At 45.0% G+C, this 21,349-nt stretch overlaps 1 protein-coding gene across 1 annotated transcript; it reads left to right on the forward strand.

Annotated features, from left to right (window-relative positions):
* The first annotated feature begins 9,484 nt into the window (after positions 1–9,484).
* On the forward strand, positions 9,485–21,049 carry LOC138266127 (L-serine dehydratase/L-threonine deaminase-like). The gene is made up of 8 exons (XM_069214534.1): positions 9,485–9,688; positions 10,259–10,418; positions 12,510–12,549; positions 13,699–13,838; positions 14,400–14,491; positions 15,502–15,729; positions 18,095–18,219; positions 19,593–21,049. Exons 2-8 carry the CDS (start codon positions 10,266–10,268, stop codon positions 19,799–19,801), a joined length of 987 nt encoding a protein of 328 aa, XP_069070635.1. The 5' UTR covers positions 9,485–9,688; positions 10,259–10,265; the 3' UTR covers positions 19,802–21,049.
* Positions 21,050–21,349: the final 300 nt, after the last annotated feature.

Here is a 21,349-nt window from a genome sequence, read left to right on the forward strand (position 1 = left end):
TTTTCTGTTGGAAGATCTTGTTGTTAAAAATATACATATTGTGTTCTAAACAATTTCAGACATTTTGTAATACCATTTGTGTATGATGGTAAATTTTCAACAGGTGGAATCTCAAAAAATGTTTTGATGCCCTAATCCCTTGTTTATGTATTATAATAGTTGTTAGAAATTGGGTCTCTAGTTGGCAGAGGTATGCCAACTGTCCAACTAGGGACCACGATCCTAGTCAGGGTAAGTCAGATACACACCCTAAATTAACCTGTGCCTACCCTCTGGTAGCTTGGCACAGAGCAGTCACGCTTAACTTAAGAGGCAATGTGTAAAGCATTTGTGCAAAATGTAATATAGAAAAATTGTGAAAACTCCACACAGAATAATCTTAATTTAATGAACAAAATGAGACCAAAACAACAAAAATCCAATAAGTAGAAATACACATTTTTATAGATTAAACCTAGTTATAGTGCCTAAAAGCATAAAGCACCAACTGGGGCTGTCTGGCTGTGCTAGACTGGGTAAAATTCAAAAGTAAAGGCTGACTCTGATGAAGCCCGCTACATGGATCAACCTTGTCCCCCTGACAATAGTACCTTTTGGGGAGGGTTACATTGACGTTAAGTATCTGATGCAGAGAGCAGAGGAGACAATGTGAAGGCAATGCTTTGGTTCTGATCTGCGCAGTCAGTGGATGTGTTGTCATTGAGATGCGCAGGCGTCAATGCGAAGTCCTTGAGGGGCAGTGACAAATCCTTTACGTTAAAGGCGATGCCCTGTTGTGGAGCCACTCAGCTGGCAATGGGAAGGTGATGTGCCGGGTCTGATGGCGATGCGTACGTCTTGGGCCATGCACTCAATGATGCAAAGTCATCATCCTCAGTGGCATCGGTGATGCATCGACATTGAGTAGAGATGCAGTGGTTCCGATGGATGCAGTGACGCCAATGCCTGGATGTTTTTTCAGAACACAGCTACAGAACCCATTTCCAAGGTCCTACGACTGGATTGGCACCACTTGGCAGAGTCCAGAAGATGGAGCAGAGGTGAGTGAAGTCTTTGATGTCCCTGAGGCTTCAAAACAGGGGGCACGCCAGCAAGCCTTTGGAGTCACTTTGATTCTGAGGATGTAGAGATTCAGGTCCAGTAATTCTTACTCCAAGGCCAGGAGGGCAGCAGGCTCAGGCACAGCAAAGCAGGAGTCCTGCAAAGTCCAGCAAAGTTCCCAGCAGAGTAACAGCCCCTTTAGCAGCACAGCAGTCCTTTTTCCTGGCAGAATGTCCTCCGGTCGGGAAGTGTACTGATTTTGTGAGGTTTGGGGTCCAGTGCCTATGCTCAGTTGTGTCTTTGAAGTGGGGAGACTTCAAAGAGAGGCCTTTGAAGTGCAAAAAGTCTGTGCCCATCCTTCTCTGGCTCCAGACACACTAGAGGTGATTATGCCTCTGTTTCTGTGGGGACAGGAACAGCCCTATTCGGGTGCAAGTGTCAGCTCCTTCCTCCCATCTAGTTCAGGAAGACCAATCAGCCTGGTAACGGGCCATCAGGATGTAAATGGCATACCTCAGTTTCATTTGTGTGTGACTGTCTAGAGCAGGGGTCTTCAAACTGGGGGCGGCCCCCCAGGGGGGTGGCTCAAGTGATCCCAGGGCGGGCGCCAGGCTCTGGCCAAAAGAAGCATTACACAGATAACAGCGTTTAGTTTTAAGGAGAAACATGTTATTGCATTTTTAAAAAGATAACAGTACTTAACTGCAATGTTCAAATATGTCTGGACATAGTTAAACATTGCCATCTTTTTAAAACATTTGTGAAATGTTCTGAAGGGGGGCCAATGATTTTTATTTTTCAACTGGGGGGGGTCAACATCAAAAAGTTTGGAGACAACTGGTCTAGAGGGAATGCACAAAGCCCAGCTGTCACGCAACTCAGATGTGTATTGGAGGCAGGGAGCAGGCTCACAGGGCCTAAGAACAGAAAAAATGCCAGCTTTCAAAAAGTGACATTTTTTAAGTTGTAATCGTAAACTCAACTTTACCAGTATTGGGGATTTATCCTTACAAGTCTATAGGTATCAAACACAATGGCCCTACTCCTTCTCAATCAGGAATTACACTTAATACATGTATTAAGGAATCCCCAATGTTATCCTATGAGAGGGGAGCTCCACAATAGTGAAAAACAAATTTGGAAGTTTTTAACTACCAAGACATGTGAAACTAAAAAGTATATATCCTGCCTTTTACTTACACTACAACCTGCTCTGTGGGCTACCGGGGGCCTACCTTAGGAGTGTTTTATGTGTCATAAAAGGGGAGTTTAAGGCTTGGCAAGGGGTTTTAAATGCCAAGTCGACATGCCAGTGGGGCTGTACATGCAGGCTGTGCAGTGTCAGGCCTGAGACATGCGTAAAGGGCTGCTTGAGTAGGTAGCACAATCAGTGCTGCAGACCCACTAGTAGCATTTCATTTACAGCCCTTGGGCATATATAGTGCACTTTACTTGGGACTTACAAGTAAATTAAATAACCCAATTGTGGATAAACCAATGTTACTATATTTTAGGGGAGTGAGCACCTGCACTTTAGCACTGGTTTGCAGTGGTAAAGCACCCAGAGTCCTAAGGCCAACAAAAAAGAATTCAGCAAAAAGTGGAGGGAAAAAGGCGAAATGTTTGGGGTGCTCCTGGAGAGAGGGCCATTTCCAACACTAGTGTACAGTGTATTCACATCCATTGTTACTAGCACAAAATCATCCCTCCAAGATATGTTAAAGATGCTTTTTAGGAAATCACCGGTGTCCTCTATGTAGGATGGTAGACTTTGAACATATGGTCTAAGGAAACTATGTATATATTTAGAAGTATTTTCAAATACACTCCCTTGCACTGATATCATTTGCCTACTGGGTAGCTTGACCGGATACTCATGTTTTTTTGGATCATATAAAATGTAGGCAGTTTGCGATGCTCCTGCTTCAGGAACATATACTCATCCTCATTTGGGAGGCCACTATCATATCAACTCTTAAGGTCCCTGTGGTAATCTTTCACCATGTCTGTATATTGTTGTCTATTAATCCTCTCATAACGCTCATTGTCATTCAGTTGTCTGTAAACGTCCTGTAGGTCCCTTATTCTTGGCCAAAGGACCACATTCCCATCCTTATCAGAGGGTTTAATGATGGTGTCCTGTCTCTTGGACAAGTCCATAATCACTCTTTATACTCTTTCTATCTGTTTTTTACCATGTGATTTCTCTTAGTTATGTTATTTTGTTGTTTCTTCAGGTCTGCAGTCACAAAACATGTCTCAAAAAATACATCTATATTATCAGAAGGTATCTGAGGAATGGTTTCACTCCCATCATCCTAGATATGCTGATAACACATTGTGAAAACAAAGCCACCAGATTTTGTTTCAGATTCAATACAACCTCCTCTTGCCAACATGCTGGCACCCTCTCAAGCTGCAAATCACCAATCCTCCATGAACCAGGCCCTCTCCCAGATACCTTCAGGATAGGACGTCGTTTCCCTGCTTAAAACCTTGAATGCCAAGCCAGATGTGCTTGCAAACTACAGGCCCATCAAAGGTCTATCCTTTCTCTCGAAGATCCTTGAAAGACATGTAGCTACCCAGTTAAAGAACCATATACTAGCAATTTCCACTCTGTCTTTCACGGTGAGGACAGTACTGAAATTGCTATTCTCAAAGTTGTGCCTTGTGCTCTGTGTTTCTTTCATGAAGGTAATAGCTGCCTCCTAGATCACCTTGACCTATCATCAGCCTTTGATTCTGTTGATCACCATACCCTTCTCAAAATCCTAAAAAGCAGAATTGGCATTGAAGGTACAGTACTAACTTGGTTCAGATTCTATATTCCTCAGGAAATGCAACTCACCTTCAACCCTTATGTAAAACTCTTTAGACAGTGTGCTAAGAAAACATGGTATCTCTTTATTACAACAGGCGGAAAAGACCCAGCTATACATTAAAAGTGAGTGCTCCAACAGCCTCAAGACCGTCACCTGCTTCCTTTTGGACATTCACAACTGGATGATCAACATAAAACTAAAGTTAAACTCTCAGAAGCCTGAATTGTTCCTCTTCTCATTGAAGGGCAGGAACTTCTAGTTGAAAAGTGTACTACACTCAGTGGCATAAGCTAACTTAATCTCTTGGCTTTAAATTTGAGAAAATATGGCATGCTGATTTACAGATCTAAGAAATGGCCTGGAATGGCAGATTTAATCTAAAACGTATCCATAGCCTCAAGCCTTCTCTTCCAAAACAAGATCTTAAACTGGTCATCCAAGCCCTAGTCAGTGCCTAATTTGTAAAAGAATGAATGCCTGTGCCCAAAGTTCTGCTCTGAAGGCTGCAGCTGGTGGAATTAAAGATTGGCACGCCGAATATCATGGATGGTAGGCCTAAATCAATCTCATACCTCTTTAATCCACTCCAGGGCACTCCTTGCCCTTTTATCACACTCTTTTAGGTTCATGCTTTCTCCCTTTGTGATGGTTTTCTGTCTTTCTCTTCCTCTGTCTTTCTGCTTTGTGTGTTTTTGCGTTTCTTGCTCTTGGGAAATGTCTCCTCAGGGAAAATTGACAAGTAAGTGCTGGTCCCCAAAAATGAGTGCTTGTGACCACACTGGCAATCACCAGCTCAAAACAAGCATTGGTCATAGTCATTTCTTGTATACACCTTGGAAATACACCACTGATTAGACCTTCTAAATTTTGCTTTGCTTACCTCAGATGTGTCCTTCGTTCTGCAGCACATCTGGTCTGTAATGCAAAAAGATCTCTGCAACTCAGTGAGTTGCCTAAATCACTAGACTGGCTTCTCACAGACCATCAACCTGCTTTTAAGACCACATTGATAACCTATAAGGCAATTCTAATGAACAAACCTGAATACATATCTCAAAATATTCAGCTTTCTGGCAAAAACAGAACTTCAAAAATCAAAGTTCTGTTCAGGCTGAACTCTCTGAGACTCAGAAAGCTTTCCACCCTGAAACAGTCATTTTTCTGGCAATGCATCCAGGCTCTAGAATGCTTTACCGACATATATCCAACAGGCCACATCGATTTCTGTTTTTAAAAAGGCCCTTAAGCAGGACTTGCTACTAGGCCTCCACAATCAGTACTCATCTATTGAATCTGGTCCACTTCAACCTGCACAAGAGGCACTATCATCTTTCAGAGAATTGAAACTCCTGTTTTTATATCATAAGTTTAGCTTGTTCACTATTATTTGTTTGGAATGCTCTGTAGAGAGCCCTGCCACCCTGTGCTTTGGATCATAATATTATACATCAAGAGCCTAAATAAACAGAATGAATATATATTATGAGTATTTTCACTGTAAGGGACTCAGGTTTGAATTTAAGATTAAAATATTGATGTGTTCTTGCCGCAAGAAGGTCGGCATGTTTGTAGTAGGGGTGATATGTTTATGGAGGGTGGAGGGCTTTTCTGAGGAAAGAGGATATGCTTGTACTGGGGATACATTAATTAACATGGGGTCTTTTCTCAGAAACACGGGCATGTTTGTATTTAGAGATAGATATATTTAAATGGTTGTCCTTTCACAGGGTGGGGGTGTTTTATCACTAAACGATGCTTGTGTTTCTAGTTGAGAATAGATATGTTAATGTTTGCAATTAGAGACAGATATAGTTAAAGGGTTGATGATCATTTTTAGGTCGGGCGTACGTGTACAACCTCTTGTATACTTTTGAGCATACTTCTTCTGTGGGCTTCCAGCTATTTCATTTGTTAGTCTCAGTGTAATTTAAAAATCCTTGCTTTTAAATGACACTGAGACTAACAAAGTGGTCAGTCATGTCTCTATGTCCCTCCTTCTTCTGTGTGGGAGCAGGGATCAACTACCGTATAATTACGCTTTTTCCTGTTTATCTGGTCTGTAGGGGACTTTTTTTAACTTTGTTTCTGCCTCCTGTCCAGGGAAGCTTCCCTGTTCATTTGCAGAGCATTGTTGATCTGAGCTTAGATGTAAACAAGGCTATAAATCAGACTGTTATCATGATCACATTCAGTCTTTGTGGGCTCTCTGCATCCTCTCTCAGCTACCTGGCTCACACCTTACGTTGGCTTGGATTTTCTTTAACAAGTGTACCTGCCTGTTGCTTATAGCCTAGGCATCCAGCTCTGCCAGGGCTCCGCAATCCTTAGTGACAGTGCCCACTTCTGCTCCATACTAGAATCCTACTTGCAGCTCCATCAGCGCACCTCAGTTCACACACTCCAAGCCCTCAGCCATACCAGTGCCAGGAACACCACATGCACTTTCGGCCAGAGCACCTCAGTTCTTCCAGTCAGTACACTCAGCTGCTCCAGTACTGGGACCTCGGGTGCAGCTCCATCAGTGCACCTCAGTTCACACACTCTGAGCCCTCAGCCGTGCCAGTGCCAGGAACCCCACACACGCTGTCTGCCAGTGCACCTCAGTTCTTCCAGTCAGTACACTCTGCTACTCCAGTTATGGTACCTCAGGCGCAGCTCCACCAGTGGACCTCAGTTCTACCCTGGCAAGGTCACTTCCTTTCCTATATTGGGACCCCACTCACACACAGTTCCATTACAGCAGCTCAATTCTAATATTCAGTCCCACTGCTAAGCCAATGCTGGACCCAAAAGATCAAAACACAGCTCAGCCAGTGCACCTCAAGTCTAACATCCAACGCACTGTTGATGAGACCCATCACAGCTCCACCAGAATCCATCAACTCTAACATTCAGTGCACCATTCTTCTCAGGATTAAGGCTCACACACATGCCTTTCCGGACACATTGCTTCTCTGGTTCAGAGACAATGCCATACCTATGCTGGGCCCCACTCGCAGCTTGACCAGGGCACCTCCAGGCTACCACTCAACAACACTGGCACACCAATACTAGGTTCCACACATAGCTCCATTAACATACCTCACTTCTGACCTTGTGTGCCTGTTACTATTCCAGTACTGCAGCCCACATACAGCTCTGTCAGTGCACCTCAACCATAACATACAGCACAAAATGTTTCCAATACCAGGAATTACACAGCACTCTGTTTCTCATTCCTCACCTGCTGTCTTTCTGTTATTCCAGCACTGGGCTGGGACACCGTATAGGATTGTCTATACCCTCAATCCTGATCTGAAGCGCCTCAATATTGCTGTATTGGGGCTGATATACAACTCTGCTAATGTACTGCCTGCTGTTCTGCGTACCCCTGCTGTTCCACACTCTTGACTTCTATTTGAAGACGGGGTAGGAGCCAATTTAATCTATTCTTAGCTGCCATCTTTATTTGGGAAGGTCTGTTTCACCTATCTCATGCCGTTCTTTCATTTACTCCGTTTACTCTTAATATTTTTTTTCTCCCCCACTCTTCTCTTTCCAGCTCTTAAAGTCCACATTTGCTCTTTCTTTCAACTGTTTATTTATACTCATCTCCCTTTTTTATTTCCCTCTTCCCCTTGCTACACCCTCTTTCAAACTCTCAAAAACTTGTTTATTTCTTTCCTTGTTTCGTTCCTCTCTTTTTTCTTCAAGTGTTCATTCCTTCGCTATTTTTCTCTTCCCTTCATTCTTTCTTTGTCTTTTTTATTTGTTCTTTCCTTTCACTCGGTATGCGTCCTTTCACTTTTTTTTTAGATCTTTCTTCCTTCCTTTCTCTGGTGTTTTTATTATCTTTATCTGTCAATTCTTGTTTTACTATAAATCTTTCTTTTTCCCGTCTGTATGTGGAAGCCACAAGTTACTTTTCAGGACCCGAAATGTCAAAGTGGTTTTCCCATTCTGTGTCTGTGAGACACGTGTTGTACATACATGCCCTGGTTCTTTCACTGCTTGTTTCCCTCACCATATCTCTTTTTTTTCCTCTAATGTTCATTTTTCTCTTTCTCTTCAGACTTCTTTCCTTATGTTTTCTTCTTTATCTTTCATTTGCTAGCTACCTTCCCTTTTATCTTTTGTCTCACACATTTGCTCTGTTTCTTCTCTTAGTTGTGTTTTCATTTTCTTGTTCTTTTTTTCCCATCTTTTATTTCTTTGCGAACACTTCTCTTTCTTCCTTTTGTCTGTTGTATTCCTTTTGCTTCTTCTTTTCTGCCCCATCCACTATCTCTCCTGAGGCCTAGTCATCAGTGGGGCAACCGGTGCAGTGGCACTGGGGCCAGAGACCTACAGATCTCACTCAACTGTAATTATTGCTGTATTTTCCTACCAAAATTCCAGTCAACCATGTTCCTTTAACCTCCACTGCCCATGACACCGTTACTACACCCCTTGTCTTCTCCATCTTTACTCCCCACTCCCTCTTTCACCCTCCAATCCGACCCAACTGATATTTTTGTTATGGTGTTTTGAGCATTACACTGTAATGCCAAAACGTTATTTCTGATAAAGGTTTATATGATAATTCTATATGTTTTAAGATAGAGGACGAATGTAAATGGAAGTGTTTTAGTTAAATGCTGGGCCACTGGAACTATATGGCAGGAAAAGACAACATTATGAGGCAGGGTTGACAAATGTATGTGGCAAGAAAAGTCCAGTCATGAATTTACAATGCCAATGGCTCTAACTCAAGGAAATGTGAGACCTATTGCATTGCAAATGCTTGTACTTGAGAGTAGATATGTTTAAAGGGTGGTCTTTGCTCGTGGGGTGTTATCACGAAAGATTATCATGTTTGTATTTGAGAATAAATATGTTTAGAGGGTGATATTTTCTAAGGGGTTGTGCACTTCAAGCCTCAAGTCGGCCGGTTCGTTCCTATTGTAGCGCGGTATGTTTGAACCTAGAAACGATATGTTTTTGGGGGGACACTCCACGAGATGGGGTCCTATTTGTTCTCCATATAGATTTGTTAACGTGGGGCTAGGGGAGAGAGAAGCGTTTGTCATGACGTGCAAGGGGTCCCGGGCACAGTTCGATGAGCTCGTTCAGTTTCGGGAAAACATGTTTATAAGGGTGATGTATTTTACGGGAGATGAGGCTGTGACGTGCAATGTCAGCAGGCTGCACTGAACCGGACCGGTTTGAGGAGACTGCTATGCTTGGGATTTCAGTTTCTCTCTGCCAAGTCCGCTCTGAGCTCCACAGCCTGTTTGAGCCGGTCTGGGGATGGTGCCTCCGGGAGGCCCTTTGTCCCCCCCCCCCTCTCTACTCTCCCAACCCCCTTTAGGAAGTGATGACCCATAAATAGTTCCTCTTCCTTTTGCGACCTCTGAGCCGCCCCCTCCCCCCGCTCGCGCCACTACCCCCCTTTTGGTATTGTTGTTGATCTGCCGCTCGACGCTTCTGCTGAAATCACCTAGCAGCTTACTTGCAGGGGCAAGGGCAGGGGGGTGTTACATCAGAGGGCACGAGGAGGGGGTGTTGGAGGAGTGTCCCATTCTGATCGCTGATTGGCTGCTCTGAGGGGGTCGTGGGCTATAAAGGCCAATAGGGGCCGGCGTTCACAACAAGAAGTCGAAAAGGCCAAAAGGTAGCCGTGGATACAGCACATCCAGGAGGGATCGAATAGCACTGGGACAGACAAGGCAGCAAAGTTTAACCGGGAAAGCAGCAGCACCAGCCACTGCGGGGAAACCACTGCTGTGGTGCCGGGCTCTCGGCAACGTCAGTCACATTCGTGTCACCGGCCTCTGCAGCATCACTGAGTGAACCTGCCCAAGGTAAGAAGAGCGCGCGTTACATCCATGATGTTACCGTGTCCCTGACCAAGAGCGCCCCCTCCTTTACCTCCCCATGGGCACATATGTGGACAGTGCTTTCTGAACAAGACATAAAGAGTTCTAGCTACGAGCCTCCCTGGTCCAAACCGGTGCGCATCCTTAGAGCTGACCTGTCTGTGTAAGCTGATTACATCCCTCGTTACTTTATAAAGCGCGCCGTGATTCTGGCTTGTTCTTCTAACAGGTCTCTCAGATATGTGGTGCGGGTTTGGAGTATGGTATGTCTCAGGGATCCCGGATTTGTGGACTCTGGTCTATGCGCCGTGTACTGTAGAGCCCCCCCCCGCTCCCCTCACGCTCCGGGTTTTTGATCCCCCTGTTACAATGCAACCTCCAGTGGTAGTATAATCGCGAAGCTATGTTTTAGTACCTGACTATATTGTTTTGTTTTCGCTGTTGGGCGCACGAGGCGCCGTAGTGAGGTAATGGTCTGCGACCCGGCGCTGTATGCTCTTGGAATCAGGCGAGTCTGTTCACAAATCCATTCTTTGTTTGACCCCCTTTCCACAGCCAGGTCATGCCGTGCCAAAGAAGCCTGCACGTGGACAGTCCGCTGAGGGACAGCGTGCCCCTTACCAAGAGGGCAGGGACCAGCATCTACCTCAAACTGGACAATGCACAGCCCACGGGCTCCTTCAAGATCCGGGGCATCGGGCACTTCTGTAGAACGGTATGTAGATGACTTCTGGGCACGAGAACGACCGAGGGAAAGAATACTGGGGCCATGAGACACCAAGCATTGGCAAATCAAATATGTCTGTATTTAATGTGTCCAGCTATGCAAACGCAGCCCTGCCCAAATGCTTTTTACATGTGATTCATGAAACAATGTTGTTTATCACATTAAAGCCTGCTCTACTGGCTTTGCCACTGTCGGGTGAAAGTAGCAACAAGGTCTGCGTGGTGATAAAAGACAACGTCACAAGCTGCATGATGACTGAGAACACTTCTCAAATACAAAATAGTCCCTCGCGCATACCAAAGAACCGCTTCTTTAAAAAAATAAACAAGGTTACAATAAAGATCCAATAACGTGAGGCGAGATAAATATTCCCCTATGTAGAGCCAGAGCCCACTCTATGTATATTTAGGGAGGCTTTTGGTCAACTAGTTTAATTCCTCGTTATTTAAGTTGTACATCACATTTTGCTTCAGCCCACCTCGACATACAGTATGGAAACGGGTCAGCCCAATTTACCTATCGGCTTCCATTACTGTGAGTTATTGCACAAGCATGTGCTGCTGTGCACATTGTTCACATCTTCTTAAAACTACTACTTTCTCTTCAGTGACAAAGTTGATTCAAATTGGGCAATTTTGTTTTCTATTTCCTTTTTTATTTATAGTTAATGTTTTAATATTTAAGTGACACCATAGCAGTTATGGTAACAATATGTCAAGCAGAGAGAAGCACTGCCAAGCGAGACTTAGAAACGACTCGATTAACATGTTCAAGCTACATATCAGACAAGCACCACAACAAGTCACAAACGTGCACCCAGAACCCCCAGTTGTAAAATGGAGACCCCCTCAACCACTACCCACCCAACCCTATCTCTTAGCACTATCTTACCTACCTGTCTCAGCATCCATCCGCCACTGAGTTGCCCACAAAACCTTCATTTTCCACCCGATTGCTGCACACTCCCGTACTATGCTAACCTAGCTACCTAAGCATCCACACCTCGGCTGTACCCACCATCTGACAGGACTCATTCGTCAGCAGTCTCAACACCCACCAAGCACAGTCTCATCTACTTGACTGGGATTCCTCACGCCAGGTTGCTTTTTTTGTACTCGTCCAGCCTTCTGGGGACTTCATGAAGTCATGTTTGCATATAATAGAACTACAACATATGCTGTGCATTAGATTGTTCATGCCCAGGTCTCAGTGGTAACATCTGGTCAGATAATTCTGGTGTGTCTCATTCTTACCATCTGTGATGTTTTTGTGACCATTCCTAGAGGTGCATCTACTCCGGTCTCCATGTGGTGGGGTGGGCACCAACAGCTCCATGATTAGTGTTCATCCATGCAAGGTGGTTCTCATATTAGTGAATAAGAACTATATTAGTATGTTAAGTATGTTTTGATCTATGGACTTTTCGTTTAAGTGTGGGTACATATTACCAATAAGCCTCAAGCCCCACCTGTGTGATGTATAGACCCTTTAAGTTTGATCATGAGGAAGGTGGCATTCTAAATAAAGTAGCGCCGAAACGTGCATTGACTGTTGTTAGATCCACCAAGCGCTAAACAACAGTGCGGAAATAATAGACATACTTTTGAATGAATTATAAAATGTGGACAATCAAGTGTTTCTCACACTTATGCCTTGTAAATGTTTTTGGGAATAATTAGCAATGGTGGATAATAACATTTGAAGTTGATAAATGTTTTCACATCAAAGTAGACAAAGTGTACGGGTTTTGTTAGGCAATAGACAGGTGTTGATGAAAATACAGTTGAGAAACCACACAGGTCCAGTGGTTGGGGGGTGGGGAGGGTCGTGGGGACGTTGTGCTCTGTTTACAATGAGAGGGGGCACAGTTGTAGTAAGACGAGCCATTGGGTGGGTGCTGAGGGCTTGTGCTGAGAGGGGTGAAATATAAAGTGTGGGACTACACTGAATAGGGTGGGGTGTATTGGTGAGAGGAAGTTTCAGTGTAGGGTGAGAGTGCTGGCTGTGGTGAGGGGTAGGGGAGGCACAGGTCTGGTGATAAGCTGCCCCTTTCATGTCCGCCTTTTGTTTTTTCCACAGTGGGCAGACCGAGGCTGCGAGAGGTTCGTCTGTTCCTCGGGTGAGTGCAGCAGTTTGGACGGGGGTGGGGGGTGTCGCCATAGGCTCTGAAAATATAGGCGGGGCACCAATACCCCCTTGTCCTTGCTCACACTTCCAAGCAACACCCGTATTTCTCAGTTCAACGGACCAGCACAAGCTGAAGTCCCCTAAGTCTGACTTTTTCACCCGGCTGCTGTATTCCAAAAACAAGTCCCAGTTGCTTTCTTACCATTCCTTCAAGCCTTTCAAGCCACTGAGACAAAACGTGGCTCAGTTTGGTCCCAGGCAAGAAGCAGATGCCTCTGTTTTAATAAGTAATCTTCCTCTGCTGTGGTAAGGGTGGCAGCCTCAAACACCAGAGCCTATCCTGTGCAAGAGTTTGGTATGAACAAATCTGTCAAAAAACTGCTGGCCCTTAATGTTGTAGGAATGTTTATTCAGATCTGAGAGAACATGGGTCTTTCAATCAGTCAGGAATTGTAAAGCACAGCAAATCGCCCAACAGGGTATCCAGACCAGAAGCTTGCAATTCCCGGAGAAAGCGGTGAAAAACTAGGGAAAAGCAAGGAAAATGCAGTAAAAACGAGGGAGAAGCAAGGAGAAGACAAAAGGGATGCATTAGGACGGGGAGACCTAGGCCAGGGATGCACAATAGGTATCAGTATTAATGCACATGCGTATTATAATGCGTCCCCAGCAGCGCTGTTTAGCAGGAATGCGGTGTATACCAAGGGTGACGCATGGATTCCTAGCCTTAGCACCCCACACTGCAGGTCTTGCTTGGGAAAGGATCTATGAAGACCCACCACATGCAGATTATGGCACATAAAGAAAGCAGATAGGATGTAAAAGTTAATGCACCAGCATCGAGGAACCTTAAATTCCAGGTATTAGATCAGTAAGCGCTCTTTGTAGCTTTCATTATTGCTCATCCATCCCAGGGGCATCTTCATTTTATTAAGGTCTAAATCAATACTTTTAAGTGTAAGACAAACAGAAACTTTGAGAACACAAGTAAAGAGACACCAAGAATGGTGCCAGAAAGGCAATGGTGGATTGAGTGGTCTTGGTGGTGGTCCCTCCGTCCTCTTTGCCCAGTATAGATGTTTCTCTGTAAAACATGTGTTGCTCCCCTTCCATTAACCTTGCTGATTGATGTTTCTTGTAGGTGGAAATGCTGGCCTGGCAGCTGCCTATTCGGCCCGTAAACTGGGCATCCCTGCCACTATCCTGGTACCCAGTACGACTCCCTCTTTCACAATTGACCGGCTGAAGGATGAAGGGGCAGAAGTGTGTGTGGTGGGAGAGGTGAGTGATGCCACTTAGCTCAGTGGTTTACTGTGTAGACTTGGGGTGTACAGGGCTGGAGAGATCACTGGTGCTGCACGGGTCTATGGCACATCTCGAAGAATGTGGGAGGAAGCTGCTGGCTTTGAATGCAGTGGTATACTGTGGTGCAGATATCTATGGTATTAGATAGGGGTGCTGACTTGGAGAATGTGCTTCTGAAGCAGAGGTTCAAACTTGGCATCTATGGACCTTGAATGCTGGGGCTGGGGATGTGTGACTGTGCATTGCTGGCTAGGTATGGATGGATCTGGATACCATGTAGAAATATCAAATGCATGTTCTCTGGTCTCCGGCGCTGGTTGCCGATGCACATAATTTAGGTGCTCATTAAGAGTGGCTGAGTTTAAGCTGTTGGCTGTTATTGCACTTCTGTGATACTGGCTGGAAATGCATGGGTCTGGTGCTGGCAAGGATTGTGTGCTCCTCTGTTGTTGGCTATGAGTGTATGTGCCTGGTGGGCTAGCAATCTTAAATGTGTCTCCACCTCTCCATTTAGTAAATGTCTGCTTTCCTCTAAAGATGCTGGATGACACAATTGAACATGCCAAAGAACTGGTGAAGAACAACCCTGGCTGGGTGTATGTGCCACCCTTTGATGACCCACTCATCTGGTATGTCGAATGTGTGTGTGGCATGTTTTTTTAAAGAGATGGTGCACCAAGGTTACCTGTGAAAACCTCATGTGTGAATGATGGGGAGAGGTGGTTTGGGAGTAGGCTGGGGTATTTTTTTTGTAGCTGGCTGAGCAAACTTTGCTCCTGAATTGACTAGAATGCTCAGGCTGTCTCACTTGGGGCAAATACATGGTAGTTGGGTAATTTCCAGGGGATGTGATGTTAGGAGTGATTGCCACAGGGACGACCCAATGGACACAAGAAGAACTACATTGGGAATTTAGTTAGGTGGATGATTTCAGGCGTGGTCCAAATGTAACACAAAGACCAAACGGCATGGCTTGGATACTAGGGTGGAGGGTCTGTGAGACGTGAACAGTGGCCCTTCGAGTCTGTACTGCACAATGAAAGCTGCAGTTTTCATAAAGATCCCGAATCTCTCTCTTTGCACTGACAATATGAAATTAAGGCCCATATTTATACTTTTTTTTGCGCATCATTTGCGCTGTTTTTTGACGCAAAATCGGCGCAAACTTACAAAATACAATTGTATTTTGTGTTTTCGCTTCTCTTACGTCAAAAAATGATGCAAATGTGGTGCAAAAAAGTATAAATATGGGCCTAAGACTCTTCCCTCTGGATTGCTGGCCTAACCAGTGCTTCACAGGCATAACTATTCCCTGGTGCAGCTAATGTGAGAGCTCACTGGCCAAATCCAAGGTAGCCTTTGAAGCAAAGCATCCATGTCTAACTCGCTGAACAATTGTCACCATTCCCGGGACACCTCATCTGCTGGCCTCTCCAGTGTCTTCTATGTGGCATCCTATTTCTGGGTCACCACATTTGCTTACCTCACCCACTTCTCTAGATAGGGCCATTTTCCTTGTTGGGTTGCTTTCCAGGTCTTACCCACAACTCCCAATATGGCTCGTCTTCTCTTTAAAGTTTCTAGTGCTGTCCACACTGACTGTCTACTGTGAGTCATGATCCTGCTGTTTCTATTCCAGGGAAGGCCACGCATCCATTGTTAAAGAGTTGAAGAAGGTCTACAACTTCAAGCCTGGAGCCATCGCCCTGTCAGTAGGCGGAGGTGGAATGCTGTGCGGGGTGGTCCAGGGCCTTCGCGAAGTGGGATGGGATGATGTGCCCATTATTGCCATGGAAACCCAAGGGGCAGACAGCCTGAATGCAGCAGTGACAGCTGGGAAGCTGGTGACCTTACCTGAGATCACAAGGTAATGGTAAAGGAGTGGTGAAAGGGGATGCACACCACATGGCACAGTTACTGAGGTGGAGGTGAGGAACTGAAGAAAGATGGGCACACATTTTGAAGAAAAGATGGGCACAGCTATGTAGATGAGCACTGGGACTGAAGAAGGGGCATAAGCACAGGGACTGAAGAATGGAGAAAATAGGTGTGGATGGGTATCGGAGCAGCTGAGGGAGTAGGTTTAGAGAATAGCGGTTGCACTCAGCAGCTGATCTTGGCACAGGACCTGATACAAAAATGGGCAGAGACTCAAGGGGAGATGGGCTCAGGGACTGAAGGGTGAGATCTAAAGGGAGAGACTGGATATGGGCTTAGGGACAATGAAAGAGGTGAGGCAAAAGATCTGAAGCTGAGGTGGTACAGACAGAATGGGATCACAGGTTCCCACCCTTACTGATTCATGCTGAAATTCATCCAAAGTTGCCTATCTCCACTGCTGATTCATGCTGAAATTCATCTAAAGTTGCCTATCTCCACTGCCAACTATCCTGCACCAGAGACTCACACCAGTTGCTCTTTCCCACCTCTCCTTGCTACGTTACAACGACCTCCTTTACTACGTATGGCCACGGATTTTATTGCCACCTTCCCAGCAATCCTACACCAGGCAAGCCACCACAATAGTCCATGCTCACCCCTATGTAGTTCCCTACACCAGACAGCCACCTTTCAGCTTTACATTTCCACTGCTTCTTGCTATTCTACACCAGACAGCCAACCGTAGCCGTTCACCCCAACTCTAAACTCTCAGCTACACATCCCTTCTTGCGATCATATACCAGATACCCAGCCTCAGCTGCTCAAGTTTTACAATCCTAACAACTATCCAGAAACCCAACCACAGTTGCTTGAGGCATCAAGCCATGCTATGACATTTTCAGCTTTAATCTTACCAATTGTTATGAAAGGGATATGCTCCCAGCTGTCTTTCTATACCTTCTTAACCATCCTACCGCAGACACCCATCCTCAACCAAACTGATACCATCATACATCAGACACGTAGCCAACCCTATTTATACTGTTTGATGCTAACCAGCGCCGGCGCTCGTTTGCGCAATTTTTTTTTTACCGTCGGCTAACGCCATTCCTACGCACCATGCAGGTGCCTTATTTAAGGAATGACGTTAGCCGGCGCTGCGGACTGGTCAGAGTAAAAAAAATGAATCAAACCAGGCAGCGCCGGTGTAGGGGAAAATAGGGGTTGTGCGTCAAAAAATGGTGCAGGTTAGGTTTGAGGCAAAAATCATGCCTCAAACCGGACTTGCACCATATTTTGACACACAACCCCCATTGAAATGACTCCTGTCTTAGCAAAGACAGGAGTCATGCCCCCTTGTCCTATGGCCATGCCCAGGGGACTTCTGTCCCCTGGGCATGTCATTGGGCACAGTGGCATGTAGGGGGGCCCAAATTAGACCCCCCTATGCCACTTAAAAAATATATATATATACTTACCTCACCTTACCTGTACTTACCTGGGATGGGTCTCCAGGGGTGGACGAGGGTTGCAGGGGGTGTCCCTGGGGGCAGGGAAGGGCAGCTCTGGAATCCTTCCATGGTCAGAGACCATGGAAGTGAGCCCACAGGTCCCTTAACGCCTGCCCTGACACAGGCGTTAAAAAACGGCGCACATCAGGCTGCGCGCCGTTTTTTAAGGCCTGCCCTCTCCTGTGCGTCAAAATGACGCAGAAGTATAAATAAGGCGCACAGGCCACAAAGTCATTTTTTGGGCAGGAACGCCTACCTTGCATGTCATTAACGCAAGGCAGTTTCCCGCATCCAAAAAATTACTCACACGGAGGAATTTTGCCATCCGTGGGCTCGGGCGTCAAAGTTTAAATATGGTGCACGGTTTGCGCCAAATGTGAGCCAAACTTTTTGACGCACATTCGGCGCAAACAGAGTATAAATATGCCCCTAACTGTGCCACATAAAGCCATCTTCAACTGTCCTTCCTTATAAATCCCACCTAGCCTACGAGATACACTACCCTATCCCACAAATCTATATCCAACTCCCCATCAAACTTATCAATTCGTCCTGCAACAAACACCATTCTATATAATAAACCTACCCCAGCTGTTAATCAATCTAGACTCATTCTAACTATCATTCAACATAAAGTACACCATCATTAACCCACCCCTATCTACTAATTCCTACCCATCACAACTATTGCACACAAGAATTGAACCAAAAGGCAGCCTATAACTGCAAATCATAATAACATTGTACAACAGACATTGGGCGGCCACACCTCCTATTCTATGTCTTGCCAAGAACACATTTCAAGTTTGTGCAACTCACATGCTCTGCTTCTCTCTCCAGTGTGGCAAAAACCCTGGGAGCAAAAACAGTGGGACTGCAGACGCTGAAGGTGGCCCAGACACATCCAGTGTTCTCTGAGGTGGTGACTGATCAGGAAGCAGTCATGGCTGTCGAGCGGTTTGTAGGTGGGTGCACTGGTGATGCAGGGCTGCAATGATGCAGGTAGAAGCAAAACAGAAATAAGTGAGGAGACCTCACTTAAATGTATGGTTTATTAGAATACCTAGAAGCAATATTACTTGAATAAGAATGCTGTACACCACTTTAAGGTGAGAGTAGTAACACCAGAATAAATTAAGGGCGGAATTGGAGAATTGGAGGATAATTATTGTTTCTGGAGAGGAAGCGTGTGTCTCTTTCTGCACATTTACCAGGACTGTACTATGTGAACAATGCAAAGGTTTGTGCCCTCTATACCTTTGAGGGCTGCCTTGTTAAAGTGTTGGATCACTCAGAATTTACAAGGTACAATCAGAGAGGGGTATTGTTTAGTCCTTTAATAATGGAATAATCTGACATTCCAGCCTCCAAAAAAGAGACCTTGCAGAACCTAAATTCGAATGTAAGTGGAGTAGGTGGAGTTATGTGGGAGAAGGACCTTTTGAGCTTTGTCAGGTGCACCCGGATTTCAATAACCTCAACTAAATTGAATAGTATGAACTTGTGCTGTTTCATTTTGAGATGGCATTATGGAGTCTGCAACTAGAAAGATGTCTGTGAAGCTAAAAAGTGACAAGGAATGTGGCTGATATTAGGATATGGAAAAACATGCAGGGAAGCATAGCAGTGCTCAGATAACCACATGCTTATGGCTATTGACTACCTTCATTTTGGTGGCTTGTTGGCTCCTTATACCTTTTCCTGGCTCTCATTTGACCTTCCTATTGGATTGTCGTTTCATTTTCTTAGTCCATTTCTTTGGTGCTGTCCTCATTCTTCCTCTTGTTACATTTCATATTCCTCCACCCTGAACTCTACAGCTTCCAGCACAAACCTATGTGGTATTTATAGGGAACAATTCACACCATCCTAGAATCCAGGTACAATTGCCAAGTTCTTTTTTTCCATCCTTTACTTTTCATACCACCATCCCCCATTCTAACATGGCAAATTTAGCGTTAATAAAAACCATTGTCTGCGAAATGTGCACATAAATTGTAATCCCTATAAATGATGACAATGTCTGGATTACTGGCCAATTGTAAGGAGGGCCATAGTCACCTGCACATCATGCACCAAAGCTAGTGGTTTTCTTCCACTTTCTCGTTTTTTTTTTCTGCCTCCATCCATTCAGAGTTGCTCAACTTGGCTTTTCCCCTTTTCTTTCTTCCCGGCTCCTCTTGGTCCTCCTTTCTCCTTTCCTGGTGTTCTCTTGCTTACTGAGGTACACTTCCCATTTTTTTCTCCTGTGATTTTCCTCCAACCTTGTGACACTTGCTGGAACCTCCCACTACCATATGATGTCTAACTCCCTCCATGTTGTCTACCTCCTTCACAGATGATGAGAAGATTCTGGTTGAGCCAGCGTGTGGGGCTGCCCTGGCTGCAGTGTACAGCAACGTGGTGCAACGACTGCAGAAGGAAGGAAAGCTGAAGGCTGAGCTGGGACCTGTGGTGATTGTGGTCTGTGGAGGAAACAATATCACCCTGGGACAGCTGGCAAGGCTGAAAGATCAACTAGGAATTCGCACCACACAGGGGGCATAGAGGACCCATTTATCCACATGACTTGCCTTTTCATGTGCACCTAAATTACCACTGGAGTTTTATCCAGGGACTGTGCTGTCATTCGTACTCAACTAGGGCACAGTTCATTTGTGCAATAAATGGTTTGACTCATCCCTACTGGCCAAGCAGGGCTTGGCTTATTATCTCTACTATCCTACCAGGCTTCTGGTTTATACTCTCCGCCGTCCATGCAGGCTCACTTAAATCTGTACAGTTCAACCACAGATTAGCTCGATCTCTCTGGAATCTCCCTTAGCTCATAACCTCCCAAATCTTGAAGAGTCTGCACAGTCCAGCTATGGCTGTTTCAGCAATCTGTACTGTCCAAGGTCTGCTCCGAGCGTGTACTGTACTATCACATCTTTACTCATCCCCAAGTCACGGCACATGCTCAATCCATTTATGGCTAGTTTAACAAAAGATGCTGTAGGCCTAGGGCACAAGGCTCCAAGTACACTGTTAAATCAGGGGTCAGTCCTTAAAATGTCATGCATTCATGTGTTGGATCACACCTTTACTGTTCAAGAGTTTAAATTCAATCTAGACAGACCAAATAGGGCTCACCTAGATGCCAAGGGTGGTTCTCCATATACGCCTCTTCCTAGAATAGTTAGTACCTCATTATCCAAACTGTCCTATGAAGGGTTGACACTGTGATTTATGCACCCACATCCAGCAAAGTGGCACTCAAAATTCAGGTGAGTGCTGTCACCCAAATTTCATATCCTCTCTTTCCTGGGGAAAATGTGTCTGAAGATTTTCAGCGAATGTCCTAGATTAACTGGTCGAGATTCAGAGGTCATGAGAGACAGTTTCATGAGAAAATCCAGGAGATTAAATTGCAACAAGACTGAATGAGCCGACAGATGGGAACCTTGAATAAAGTGATAGCCAATGGAAGAATTGGGCAACAACCCTACATGGTGGCTCTTGACGCACCTCGGGAGAACATTGATGCAGACATAGCACAGCACCGGTCCCATGTGTTACTTCCACGGCACTTCTCCTTCATATTCAGTCATTGAATAATTGATGTTGGTTGCAACCGTGCAGGAGAAAAGACATAACGACCAGACCACTGCAGAAGAGTGATCCAGAAACCTAGCTCTTACACTTGATGTCTAGTCCAAATAACCCAGTCTAATACAGTTTTTTTGTTTGTTTCATATGTATTCTATTGTTAATAATGTCTTTTTTAATAAAAGTATTCTTTTCATTAAAAACACATTTAATTGTTGTCATAAAGATAACCTGGCTTATGAGTCGAGGTACTCAAAACCAGATCCAACAACAGTGCATGATTGTTGACATGGTCTCTGGCTTCCTCTACTGTAGTTCCGATAGTTACTAAAGGCTGCTTAGAAACAGAAGGAAAAGGGTTGGGTGAGCCAGTCGGGCTGGCTCAGACTTGGTGTGAGTGGCAGTGCCTCACCTACCTACATCACCATTTGGCAGACAGCAAAAAACTCTACTGAAGCGAAAACAATGTTTTCCAACTAGGCAAAGCAACATGTCTATCACTAAAGA

This window comes from Pleurodeles waltl, chromosome 11 (assembly GCF_031143425.1).
Source record: "Pleurodeles waltl isolate 20211129_DDA chromosome 11, aPleWal1.hap1.20221129, whole genome shotgun sequence".
In the NCBI taxonomy this organism is placed as follows: Eukaryota; Metazoa; Chordata; class Amphibia; order Caudata; family Salamandridae; genus Pleurodeles; species Pleurodeles waltl.